Here is a 14,438-nt window from a genome sequence, read left to right as displayed (position 1 = left end):
GCAGTCACTGACCTGGGTATGCTGGTTCGACGGTCAATTTCCTGGAATGTCCTCTGCAACCTGCAGCTCCATGCTTCACTGCACTGCTCACCGCTGCGGCCGGTGAAAGCATCCAGAGCTGACGTCACTCTATGCGTTAGCTCGTTCAGCGCTCGAGCCTCCACCATGCCTGTAATTAAAAATCAAGATTTTATTTTCACGCTATTTCCAATAGTGCAGTATGGCGCATACGTATTCTCTGACAAAGTGTGTGGCCAGCCGTTAACTCTAGACTGATGTCGAAACTCCCCCTCGCTGTGGTGGTCCACACCAGTCTATCCTGTGCGAGCCTGTTCATACCTGCATAACTATTGCAGTCTGCACCTATCTAAACCTGCTTGAATACGATTCCTTGATGCCTCGGGATATGCCCTGTCAACCGATCCCTTCTTTTTGTCAAGTTGTACCCTAAATTTGTTTCTCCACAATTCGGTACAGTATCTATTAGATCTACTCATCTAATTTTCAGCATTGTACTGTAGCACCCATTCCGAATGCTTCTGGTGTCTTCCCGTCTGCTTTGTTTATCGTCAACTTTTCACTTCCAAACAAGGCTACACTCCAGACAAATATCTTCAGAAAAGACACCATAACACTTAAGTTTTGTATTCGGTGTCAACAAATTTATCTTCATGAAAGACAACATAACACTTCAGTTTTGTATTAGGTGTCAACAAAAAAAAAAAAAAAAAAAAAAGAAAAGAAAATGTTCAAATGGCTCTAAGAACTATGGGACTTAACATTTGAGGTCATCAGTCCCCTAGACTTAGAACTACTTAAACCTAACTAACCTAAGGACATCACAAACATCCATGCCCGAGGCAGGATTCGAACCTGCGACCGTAGCAGCGCCTAGAACCGCTCTGTCACATCGGCCGGCTCGGTGTTAATAAATTCATTTATTAACACATTTCTTGTTAGTGCTAATCTATGTTTTATATCGTCTCTTCTTCGGACACAGTTATTTTGCAGTGCAGATAGCAAAAGTCACTGACCATTTTCTGTGTCTCATTTCCTAATCTGAGTCCGTTAACGTTACCTGATTTTATTCGCCTGCATCCTATTACCTCTGTTTTACTTTTGTTGGTATTTAGCTTACAGTATCTTTTCAAGACTCCGTCCAGTCGGTTCATCTTCCAACCCTTTATCGTCTCACTTAGAATTATTGGGTTGGTGCGTAAGTTCGTAGCGTTTTTCCATAAGTTTAATAAACATATAACAGATACACATAACAGAGGCTCTAGGCATCAATATTATATTCTTCTCCAGTATGTACAACAGTTTCCCAACGCTGGGCTAACTTTTGGATCCCGTAATTGTAGGGATCACGTGGTTTTGAGGCGAAGGACGCCTCCAAGTATTTTCGGAGCGCATTTTCATCCGGAAAGGAAGTTACTTGAAGGTTGTTCGATAGAGCGGAAAAAGTGAAAATCCGAGGTGCGAAATGTCTTCCTAACCCACCTCATGTATAATGTTTTTTGTTAGTCTAGCAGAATGGCGACGGGCGTTAACGTGGCGTAGCGTCACTGCACGCAGTCTTCCTGGTCGTTGTTCTTGGACTGAGTCTGCAGGACGTCTCAGTTGTTGACAGTAAATGTCAGCAGTGATGGTTACCCCTCAGACAAGCAATTCGTAGCACCACACAGCCGCTGTTTCACCATACGCATTACACTTCCGAGGATGCGCGCAGTCCTTCTTCGGGCAGTTGCTGTTCTGTTTGGGTTTAACCATCCCTTCCCTTCCCTTGTGTTAGCACAAAGACGCCGTTTCTCGTTAGCTGTAATGATACAAGATAGGAATGGTTAATGTTGTTCTCGAGCCAGTTGATGACAAGCAAGCAGTAATGCACATATTGCCATCGGCATATTTTTGTGATTCTGGCTTAGAATATGCATTACCCATAGTCTCGACTTTTTAACCTTCTCTATTGCCTGCAAATGTCGCACGATGGTGGAATGATTACAGATTATCACAGTTGCCAGTTCTCGAACACACTGACGTGGATCGTTGTAGATTAACGCGTTTAAACTATCTTCATCAAACCTCGAAAAACTTTCTGAACGTGGAGAGTCACTAATTTCAAAACGATCCTCCTTAAAATGACAAAACAATTTTAGCTACCCTCTGGAGTAAAAAAACTGAGTTAATGCATCAACGATAAACTTGAACAAGTGTCATAGGACGCGCGCCCCGAACAAATACAACGATCAGTTACGAACAAAATGAGATTTTTAAAAAAATGGTAAAGCACTTGCCCGCAAAAGGCAAACGTCCCAAATTCTAGTCTCGGTCCGGCATACAGTTTTAATCTGCCAGGAAGTTTCACATCAGCGCACACTCTGCTGCAGAGTGAAAATCTCATTCTACAAAGTATTTATTTCTTTTCCATGAACTTGAATTCCATTTCCAAATTTCTCCTTGATTTGTTTACTGTTTTTTACAGTGTACAGACTGAATAACATCGGGAACGGGCTGAAATCGTAGGCCTGTCTCATTCTCTTCTCCGCTACTGCTTCCGTTTCGTATCTTTCGATTAACATAACTGCAATCGGGTTTCTGTAAAAGTTTTATTAATCTTTCGCAGCCTGTATCTTATCCCTGCAGTGTTTATTCCTTATACATGGCATCATTCGTCTATTTCTCATACGCCCAAAAAAATTTCAGTACATTACGTGCCACCTTCAATAGTTGGCAAAAAAATTAACTTTCCGTCTGTCGGCAGTGTAGCGAAATATACATTTTATAGCTAATCACGTTATTTTTGTTTCTACTTCTTTTTGTTGTTGTCTTCAGTACGAAGAATGCTGTGAGGAAGCTTTTCAATACTTGTCTATCCTCTCTTTATTTCTGCTTAACTGCTACAATCTACATCAGTTCAGTCCTGCTTACTGTGTTCAAGTCTTGGTCTCGCTCTACAATTTTTACCCTCCACACTTCCCGCTATTACCAAGTTAACTACTCCTTGATGCATAGTATGTTCCCTGTCAACTTACACCTTCGTTTATTTAAGTTGTGTTATTGAACTCCTTTCTCCACGATTCGAACCAGTATCTCGTCATAAGCTATCGAATGTACCCAATTAATCTTCAGCATTCTTTTGTAACATCACATGTTATAAGCTTCTGTTCACTTTTTCTGTACAGCTTATTGCCCCTTTAACATTTTTTTTTTTTTTTTCAGAAAAGCCTTTCTTATCCTTGTTGAGCCGCAAGTTATGCAATCTTTACTTCTTCTGCTGTCGACCATTTCGATACCCAAACAGCAAACTCCTTCTACTATTTTTGGCTTCTCAATTCATAATTTAATCTTATTCGGCTACGCTCCATTCTCCTTACTTCACTTTTACTATGAATCGCCGAATAGATTTTTTTTTTTTTTTTTTTTTTTTTTTTTACTTTTACTGATATTCATCTTATAAACTCGGCTCAAGACACAATTAGTTTCCGTTCAGATTCCAAGTACTTTGCCATCTCTGAAAGAGTTACTTGAGCAAACACAGTGTATGAGTGTTAAGAAATCGTGTTTGCTAAACGCAGAACTGTATCCGACAATTATACATTTGAAAGCAAAGTGGACAAAACGGGAGTTTGAGCAACAAGATGAGTTAAGACAAAGAGAAAATTTCTTGGTTTTGGCAACAGAGAAGGCACTGATATCATTAATTTTTTATGTAGCATATGCTTAGGAATAATGTAAGTCAGGTGACAACGTCATTAGAGGAAGAATTTTGTTCATTTGAAGTTTTAAAATTGTGGTGTTGTGTTGAGTTGCATTCAAATTTGTGAACTGGAGTAGCCTGTCGTGATTTTTTTTTTTTTTTTACCATTTACCGCTTCAGAAAATTCATACGAAACTGACCGACTGTTATATCTTCTACTTTATTGTCAAAAGTTAAAAATTTGGCTCCTAAATTGAAACGTAGCCATACATCATTTGAAAATGATCCACCAAAGAACATACTAGAAGTATAACGACATATGGGAATGAGCGCAAACTGTTAATGGAATAATGGAGATTTAAGGTATATGAAACAGTTGACGTCTTAAGAGTCTGAGAAACGAGAGCACCCGTGCGGAATGTTTTAAAGGGTAGGGACATTTTACATGGGTCTGCCTGAATTTGTGAGAATGCTACAACAAATTTCTCGGCAATATTTAAAGCTGATTAGAGAATTCAATCGATTTTCTGTGCTGAAGTGTCACTGTAGGTTAACGTGAGGCGTATCTCTTGACGCCAGAAAATAATCAACAATCGAAGTATTGGGTAGAAGCAAGTGAGTGCACAAAATAGAACGGAATCGACTTCGTCTGCCGAAAAGGTTATGATCGATGTTTTCTTCGATATACAAACATGATTCTTCTTGTTAATCAGCTTGCAAAACGTAAAACAATATCAGGTGCAAAAGATGCAAGTCTTCTGGGCGATTCTAGGCGCTTCCATCCGGAACCGCCTGCTGCTGCGGTCGCAGGTTCGAATCCTGCCTCGGGCATGGATGTGTGTGACGTCCTTAGGTTAGTTAGGTTTAAGTAGTTCTAAGTTCTACGGGACTGATCACCTCAGATGTTAAGCCCCATAGTGATTAGCGCCATTTTTTTCTCTAGGAGAAATACGATGGGGAGTCAAAAATTTTGTATTATCACCTCGAAAAAAATCAAGCTTCGACCATGAACTTGGTGTGCGCTCTTCTACACGTATTCTCTCTTCAATAGGAAGCAATGCACCATCATACGATACAGTGGCAATGTGACGCAGACTCTTCCATAGTGGGCAGTACAAGTCTGAATGACGAAGAAGGACGTGGCAGAGCATATCTCTGTGAAGAACAGATTATCGCAGGAGAAGTGGAGGCCCTTTTTTGGAAGACCGGCTTATCACAATCGAGATGAAACTGGAAATCACTCTTGGACCAGTTTTCAGCATCTTGCACGCCGGACTCTGCAACTACTCAAGTACGTTCAAAGGCCCATCGGGACGAAGACAGTAGCAGAAATGTTGCAGCTGCACCAAACCATTCCAGATGACATCGTTAAGCCCGTTTCACACGACTTTTTGGTCAAAATTGACTACTCAAAGTGTGTGCGCCATTTGTGCCTGCGTGGAAATCAGCAATAAACCACGACGCGAGTGTTTGCAGGGCGTCAACGATCTTTAGATATTGCCGAGTGTGGAGCACTAAATTTCCGATTATACTGCGCACTGCGCATGCGCAGAAACACGAACTTTTTCGGCTTCTGCTACAATCGAAAGTTATTCTGTCCGAGCTCAGTCTTCTAGAAATGCATATTTGTTCTCTTAAAACGGGGCCGCGGACGGGCCAAGACCCGGCGTGTCATTCAGCTTTGCTCGGTCAAACATGGTTCAAATGGCTCTGAGCACTATGGGACTCAACATCTGAGGTCATCAGTCCCCTAGAACTTAGAACTACTTAAACCTAACTATCCATGCCCGAGGCAGGATTCGAACCTGCGACCGTAGCGGTCACGCGGTTCCAAACTGAAGCGCCTAGAACCGCACGGCCACACCGGCCGGCTGTTGTCCACAAGCTACACTGAGATCATGTACGTCTTGGGACAGCGATACGCACACATCCAGATGGCGGTAGTACCGCGTACACGGGGTATAAAAGCACAGTCCATTAGCGGAGCTGTCATTTGAACTCAGGTGATCCACGTGAGAAGGTTTTCGATGTGATACGACGGCACGACGGCAATTAACAGAAAATGAGCCCGGAATGGTAGGGAGCTAGATCCATGGACATTCCAGTTCGGAAATCGGTAGGCGATTCAGTATTCCAAAATCCACAGTGTCAAGAGTACGCCGAGAATACAAAATTCGGACAACGCAGTGGCCGGCGAACTTCACTTGACGACCGATAGCTCTTTTGGCTCTAAGCACTAAGAGACTTAACATCTGAGGTCATCAGACTTAGAACTACTTAAACCTAACTAACCTAAGGACATCACACACATCCATGCCCGAGGCAGGATTCGAACCTGCGACCGTAGCAGCGCGGTTCCGGACTGAAGCGCCTAGAACCACACGGTCACAGCGGCCGCCCACGACCGATAGCAGCGGCGTTTGCGCAGTGTTCATAGTGCTAACAGGCAAGCAACACTGCGTGAGATAACCGTAAAAATCAGTGTGGGACGTACGACGAATCTATTCATTAGGACAGAGCGACGAAATTTGACGTCAATGGGCTATGGCAGCAGACGGCCGACGCGAACGCCTTTGCTAACAGCACATCTCATGCAGCGCCTCTCCTGGGCTCGTGACCATGTCCGTTGGACCCCAGACAATTGGAAAACGGTGGTCTGGTCACATGAGTCCAGACTTCAGTTGGTAAGAGTTGATGGTGGTGTTCGAATGTGGCGCAGGCCCCACGAAGCCATGGACCTAAGTTGTCAAAAAGGTACTGTGCAAGCTGGTAGCGACTCCATAATGGTGTGGACTGTGTTCACAAGAAATGGACTGCGCCTAACAGGAGGTATCCCATTATTTTTTCCGACTCATTGTATATCCGTTAAAGTTAATGGGCCACAAAGGTTTCTGTTCTGGTGTGGACTGTGTTCACAAGGAATGGACTCCGCCTAACAGGAGGTATTAGGAGGTACCCCATGATTTTTTTCAACTCATTGTATATCCGTTAAAGTTAATGGGCCATAAAGGTTTCTGTTCTGTTTCAAAACTGGTTAGACGTTCCCAGCTGGTTGTCATGTGAAATGTTATTTCGTTTCCGGTAGCTCGGTTTATTTTGACCTAAAATACGTCTGGAACTCTACTGACAAAATATTGTTGAGTTCCATAGAACGTATGGGTGTAGTCTGTGCTCTTTACCAATCACTGAGAAAAGTTTTCAGTCAAAGGATCTGTGGTAAATTAGGGGAAATAATGGAACTGATTATTTTACAGTTCAACATGGAATATGACAGTAACTCCGTTGCGCCCTGTGGTATTGTTGAGTATGGCGATTTCAATTGCATTTTGACATCGTACGGCAGCCAACTGAAGAGTGAGTATCTTTTGTAGATGATGATTTGAAGACAGAAACCATCTTTTCGTCTTCGTTTTGCTACTGTCTACCTCGGTTCTATTCTCATCAACAAGCGTATGGGCACTAATTTTTGTGCAACTGACAGCAATAACACCTCAACTATTAGGATTCCGTGAGAACTTTACCAGTACATTTTCACTACGGTACCTGTTGTACGGTTCACTTGGTAGCCAAGTGTGTTTATCTTATGCGCTTCGGCCTTTTGCGTGCAGACAATTCCTGGAACAATATGGTTTCCCTCAGTTTTAAAAATGTAAGGGAAGTGAGTTCGGTAGCGTCTAGTTTCTCGTCTTATTCGCCGGCCGGTGTGGCCTTGCGGTTCTAGGCGCTTCAGTCTGGAACCGCGCGACCGCTACGGTCGCAGGTTCGAATCCTGCCTCGGGCATAGATGTGTGTACTGTCCTTAGGTTAGTTAGGTTTAAGTAGTTCTAAGTTCTAGGGGACTGATGACCTCAGATGTTAAGTCCCATAGTGCTCAGAGCCATTTGAACCATTTTTTCGTCTTATTCCATTTGACATTTATAACGAAAATACTAGGCCAATAATGATATAACGACTTGGCACCAACAGAGAACATAACACCTTTATGTCTGTGTGCGAACATATTATTGCACATAAAGCGATTTAGACATAAAACTGAAAAGTATAGTTATCTAGCTGTAATAAAATTCTAACATAAATTCGTACATCCGATGATTCTTATGCCTTACGTTTTCTGCAGAACTCAATGACACTTACTGCTTGCAGATCAGTAGTCATCTTCTTCTCATCTTAGTCATCGCCATGCTCTTCATCGGAGTCACCATCATCAGATTCAGCAGACATATTATGAAAAACTACATGAACGATTATTTCTTATTGTGTCTCAACTCTCACCAGCATAAAACCAATCGTCATTACAACGGATTTCCTACGTCGCGAGTCCAAGGAGTCATGACGAAAATCTTACTTTGCCATAAGACCACAACTAGCTATGGTATTAGCGATTAAAGCGTAAGTTTTCCAAATCTAATCCCGAGCATGACAAAAATAAATGATCGTCACTTCAAACACATTAACCAAATGACAACCCCATAAGCAGTGTGCAAAAGTGCCACTCCTGAAGACGTAATATAAATTTTGCAGCGTTATACCCTTGTTTGCTATAACGAGTAATCCACAGTTCACAATTTGAATTCACCCTACAAACTCTGTAGGAAGATGTACATTTACAAACTCTGTAGGAAGACCTACATTTTAAAGATGGAGTCCGAAATACGTTGCGACTTCTGGTGCTTTAATTTTTATTTACATTGACTGGTATTTTGCACATACATGACATTACAATTTGAAAGTTGGCTTAAGAACAAGAAAAGAAATGTGAGACCGTTGGTAAACTGAACACTGAATCTTAGTTATTGCTCAAAACATGTAAATAATATTAAAAAGTATTCCTAAAAGAATCCAGTCATTTTTTCAGTTAAACTTATGCACTGCAACTGCCAAAAATAGCTCCTCATCTTAAATTTGCATATTTTGATGGTACTCCTACGAAATTTTACATAGCGCGCAGACTAGTTTGATAGCAGCTAAAATGGGTTACGGGAAGGCGTCTATTAGACAGTGAGTTCCGATATTGGAGAAACTCAAGTCGTTGTTAAGTTGGAAAAATGAATCATATCGCATTGGATTTCACTGTACAATGTTGTTAGTCATGAAAATTAGCCAGTTTCCTCGGTGTGCCTATGAAATAGGTTTCGTTACGTCCTATGTCGTCGGAGATGAGCATGTTGGTTGACAGTTGAAAAACGCGGTACCAATACCAGCTTCTAACTGTAAACATGGTGCTTTATGACAAAGTATTTCAACTATTAGATGAGTAAGGTAAAACAGACTGGAATACCATTTCAGTGGAAGCATTAGAAGACTTCTAAGGCGTTTTATTGCTCGCTCCATAACGAACAAAAAGCGGTCGTTGTGGTGTTATAATGAACTCTACATTTTCTGCTGTACACAATTTCAACTCCAGAGGTATGCACAAATATAGACCGCATTCTTAACATCCTCTAAAAGGAGATTAATTTCCCGTGAATCGAACGTAAGCAACGTAAAAGCAGACAGACACCCATTTGCTAGCGCGCCGCAGGCTCGCAGCTGTGAGTGTGACGTTGTCGTAAAGATAACAACCGCTAGATGGCGATAGCGGCGGTCGTACGGCGACGCGAACAGCATTTGTTTTGCTTCCTTGTCTGGCAGACGCAGCAGCTGTGCTGCGTGTGTAGTGCATTGGGAACAAGCGGATGTGTGATGTAGATGTGCAGCAGCGTGTCATTCTGTTTGTATTCTGTGTTCAGGATGCTTGAGGTCTAGAAGAATCAGAGTTGTGGTATAATAACAGGATAGACGTTCGTCATATATCCTTCACGTTATGAATGTGAATATATCGCCTGCTGCAGCAGACTACATGAAGTTTCTAATTACCACATCGAATGGAAGGTATTGTGTGACTTTTAATTTATTGTAAATTAGTGGTGGGGGTAGTAGTAATAAGAATAATAATAATCAAAAGAGTTGTGTTATGTGTTTATTCTATTGCATGATTTTTCTTGTATAGGCGAACCATCTGACAGAACCAAGACGTCATAAAGGAACGATTTCATTTTCTGCAAATAAGCCAACAATGTTCAACCACAGCTACGAGAAACGACTCTACTGGGTACCTGATAAGAATACTGTGTCTCCTTTGAAGTCTTCGAATGCTGTAAATGACTGCAGTAAAGGTGATGCCACAAACTCTATAGAGTACGGATTGCAACGCTTTAGATGTGTAAGAGACACTGTTGAAGTTTCTTGTGGACCCGATCGATTCATCCCACGCCGCACTAGATCAAGTTGGTACACTAAGTTTCCTATGATCTCAAATAATGAGCGACCAGGATTGTCTTCAAGGAGGAGAAGGACTCGGGAAGCCGGTGAGTCGGCGAGAGATGTGGCGACATACACTTCTTTGTTAAAAAATGAACTGCTGGGGTGTGATATTGAACGCATTGAAAATAGTTTGGAAGAAAGTGAAAATTTACAACCGCTGGATGGTAAAAATTTATTTCAGTATTCATCACCGTGCAAGGAAAGATCTATGTGTGATGCTTCACGAGTGTCGTCCTATTCTTTATCACCTGTGAGTGCCAAAAGTGAGAAACTTCTTAACTCCCCCAGTAAAGTTACTAGAAAAATACCGAAAATTCCATTCAAGATTCTGGATGCACCTGAGCTGCAGGATGACTTTTATTTGAATTTGGTTGACTGGTCATCTCAGAATGTACTTGGTGTTGGTCTTGGCAGCTGTGTATATTTATGGTCTGCAGGTACAGGTCAAGTCACAAGACTTTGTGATCTTTCAGCTGACCAAGACTCTGTGACCTCTGTTGCATGGAATGAAAAAGGTAATCTGGTAGCAGTGGGTACTCATCTTGGATACACTCAAGTATGGGATATCAGTGTTAACAAACATATATATAAAACACAGTGGCATTCAGCAAGAGTGGGTTCATTAGCATGGAATGGTGACAGCCTCTCCTCTGGTAGCAGAGACAGGCTTATCTTGCAGCGTGACATACGTACTGCTGGTTCAGTGCCTCAAAGGAGTCTTGTTGCCCATCGGCAGGAAGTTTGTGGTCTGAAATGGTCTCCAGATAATCAGTATCTGGCTTCTGGAGGGAATGACAACCGGTTACATGTATGGAATTTACATTCCTTGTCTCCGTGTCAGACATACACCGAACATAAGGCTGCAGTGAAAGCAATTGCTTGGTCTCCCCACCACCATGGACTACTTGCTAGTGGTGGTGGCACAGCTGACAGATGCATAAGATTTTGGAACACACTTACTGGACAGCCAATGCAGTCCATAGACACCTCTTCCCAAGTTTGCAACTTGGCATGGTCCAAGCATTCTTCAGAATTTGTCAGCACTCATGGATATTCCCAAAACCAGATATTGGTTTGGAAATACCCTAGCCTGACACAAGTTGCAAAATTGACAGGACATTCATACAGAGTTCTTTATTTGGCTGTGTCGCCAGATGGAGAATCAATTGTTACGGGTGCAGGAGATGAAACATTGAGGTTCTGGAATGTGTTCAGTAAGACTCGATCACAAAAGGAGAATAAGTCCGTCCTGAATTTATATGCAAGTATACGATAATGTACAGGAAGAGAGAGAAGCAAACTGTGTTCCCTGGAGCAGAATATGGGACCATGTTAGTTTAGGGAGAAAATTTTTTTTACACGCATATTTGTGTATCTGAAGTTCTTCTCATTAAGTTTTGAATTAAAACTGTGGGAGAAATGGCTGCTAAATTCCACTGTACGTGTTAACCTACTGATGCTAGTCCTTTAATTCAGTATTTGCTAAATTGAAAAGTTAGATTTGTATCATTTTGCTGCTGTACTTTTCCTCTGGTTTTTATGGGTTTTGTAAATGTTCCCATTGTTGTGAAATTCCTGTTTTGTTAATTCTTTCAAATAATTATTCATGTTAAAAGTATAATATATTGAATTATTTGCAATAATGCTGCCTGTGATTGAATACCATACATTGTACCTATCCCTTTTTGTTAGTTATTGTCTCTAGAAAGATTGCAGAGGTTGCTTTTGTGTATGGAAAGAAGTTGTACTTAAAATTGGTGTTTTTAAGACAACAGAAGGTAAATAATGCAAGCATTCAATTTAATAGAATACTTTCTCATATATTTTGCAGGTATATTACACAGTTTTAATTGTTGGTAATGAAACACTATACATCTACAGCAGAGAGAGAGAGAGAGAGAGAGAGAGAGAGAGAGAGAGAGCTGTAATTGTGTTAGTGACACGACCACTATCATCATTCCTCATTTAGTTAGCTCTGCAATATTATTATTATTTTCAATATTTTTCTCACAGTCTAAAAAAAAAACCCTATGTTTCCATAACAGAAACTCATTAAAGTTTGTATAAAAAACTTACTTTCATATCAGTGTAAATTTCACACTTTTTGTAAGAAATTAGGATATGTGAAGCTGTTCCAGTAAAATATTATGTGTAGGTAATATAATATGGGAAAGTATTTTGCAGTAAGGTATGGGTAGAAATACTGATTTGAAGTGGTGGTGATGATCTTATATCAGCATAGTTTTCAGTACCACCTGAATTTGTTGAATTGTGCTGTAATTATATAGTGCAGATTCATTGCTAGGATGGCGGAATGTTTTACAACCTCTATTGCTGTATGCAGTTGTATTTCTAATGTTCACCAAAATGAATAATAATGTACCATTACATTATACACCGTAGTAAAACGATCAGAGAAATTGAAGAAGGAAACATTGGGTGTCTCGTGTAATTAAGCTGAGGTATGTGGGAACAGAAACAAGAAACTGAAAATGAAGGGTGAAAGAGTGAAAAGAAAAGATACAGGGAATTTAGATGAGATCATTTCACTGGTATTTTGTATTACTTATAAGTAGGCATCCTCCATTCTGTGTTTTGGTATGTTATTTTGCTTCTTGTATTTGCAACTTTTTTCCATACTATCCTTCCATTGCTTAACATATTTGTTTGAAAGTTACGTTCACATTTGGACAACTTATTAAATTTCTGTCATACGGCCAGACATCAGTATCTAGAAAACCACTATTTAACTGCCCTTTTTCCAAAGTGCCTTTGAATTTATTGTGCCCTGTGTCAGATAAGAGTTTACAGAGTTGCCACAACTTCTGGAAATCGAAATTTCAAACATGTCTGGGAAATTTGAAGAAATAATTTACAAGTATCTCGCCGCAAATGCTTTGTGCACCGTGGCATTTTATAGACATTTTATCTGTGCCAGTAGATTTTGTGATTTCAACGTAGTTTATGTGTTAGAAAGTATGGACAATAAGAATAAGAAAATTGCGCCAGTCGCTTGCGATTTGTATGCTATGTACACGAATGTTTCTTCAAAGAAAAATCATGAAATACTTGTAAAATAATAGATATTAGCGATAATAATGAACATAAAAGAACCAACATTTTGTTCTTGGTCACCTGCAGCGTTGGTTTACACAATTCTTCCTCACCTTATACACCTCTTTCAAGAGGCCTACTTTTTTCTGAGATTATTTCTGAAATCAATGAAGGTATTTTAAATCTGTCTTTAAACTCCAAGAAAATGCATATTTTTGTCACCAAATGTGTTTCGTTTTATTGAAATAAAAAACACCAGTGGTCTTAATGAAACACGTATATTATTTCGCTTGCTTTCTCCATCTGAAAACAGTTCACTACAAAAGATATTGACGTTAGTGCTTAAGATTTTTGTTCATGTCAAGAATTGCCATCTGCTTGCAAGGTTTTTGTAGACATTCCCTCATTTGCACTATTGTTTCTTGCACCATAGTTGCAAAGACAGATTATCAACTTGTGTATTAACTTATCCTTGACATCTCAAAATTTGTCAGGGGAAAAATGACAAAACTTGTCTGGAAGTTGGGGAATTTCACCTAGGGAAATTTGTGGCTACCATGGTTTGCATCTTGAGCTTTTGTGACCACTTTTGGTTTTGTGAAAAGACTGGGATCCATTCATGAGCAGTGTAATATCCTTGGCAGTATTGGTATTCCACTGCCCCTTACGCAGTAGCATATGGATTTGAGTCCCAGTCTATAACATAAATTTAATGTCTCATAAATTATCATTGCAGAATATAAGCTACAGTAGAAAAATAGTTAAAAGTTACATAGTGCCCAACCCCCTTGCACATGGTAAAATACTTGCCTGCTATCTTGCCTTGCAGTTTGTTATTGTAAACAAGAAAACTGTGTTAAATATGGTGTGAACATAGAAATCAGACTTTGTTACAGAGAAATCTCTTGCTACAACTTATACTTTGAACTCGCATTTACCTTGGGATATGCCAAAGCCAGTCTGTCACCCAAGTCAAACTATCCTGGGGGAGGGTAAGGGGACCTATAAAACACTAGTCAAAGAATGACTTCTCATCTTTACCTGTTGTGTTATCTTCTTCACTATTCATATTTATATTTTCTTATTGTATTTGGTTTATATACTTAAAGAGTAAATAAAAGTTAACATTGCAGTTGGGCACAATTATAAACGTATACAATAATAACCTGTCTTCGATATCAGTTTAGTTAAAAAGCTATTTAAAAATTGACATTATCTGGCTTCTAGATTTTTTAATTGCATTAGTATAAGAATAATGGAAATTGCCAGATGGAATAATTCGTAAAATAAGGGAAATGCAACCACTCAGCTATAATGAACTAATCTGTGTACTCTTAAGTGTACTGAAAATTTACACATTTTTGTGACACTTTATTAATTACGT

At 40.1% G+C, this 14,438-nt stretch overlaps 2 protein-coding genes across 2 annotated transcripts in view; one reads left to right on the top strand and one right to left on the bottom strand.

Annotated features, from left to right (window-relative positions):
- Window positions 1-14,438, bottom strand: part of LOC124786607 — a 156,529-nt gene that overhangs the window by 67,741 nt on the left and 74,350 nt on the right. Inside the window, exon 4 of the mRNA XM_047254277.1 lies at window positions 13-169. Within this exon, the coding sequence (XP_047110233.1) occupies window positions 13-169 (157 nt within the window). The remainder of the gene's footprint in view (window positions 1-12; window positions 170-14,438) is intronic.
- LOC124786591 (fizzy-related protein homolog) lies at window positions 9,330-11,587 on the top strand. The gene is made up of 2 exons (XM_047254276.1): window positions 9,330-9,568; window positions 9,687-11,587. Exon 2 carries the CDS (start codon window positions 9,753-9,755, stop codon window positions 11,274-11,276), a length of 1,524 nt encoding a protein of 507 aa, XP_047110232.1. The 5' UTR covers window positions 9,330-9,568; window positions 9,687-9,752; the 3' UTR covers window positions 11,277-11,587.

Source organism: Schistocerca piceifrons, chromosome 1 (genome assembly GCF_021461385.2).
Source record: "Schistocerca piceifrons isolate TAMUIC-IGC-003096 chromosome 1, iqSchPice1.1, whole genome shotgun sequence".
In the NCBI taxonomy this organism is placed as follows: domain Eukaryota; kingdom Metazoa; phylum Arthropoda; class Insecta; order Orthoptera; family Acrididae; genus Schistocerca; species Schistocerca piceifrons.
Note: the sequence above shows the minus strand (reverse complement) of the source record. Positions and strands in the feature narration are given on the sequence as shown.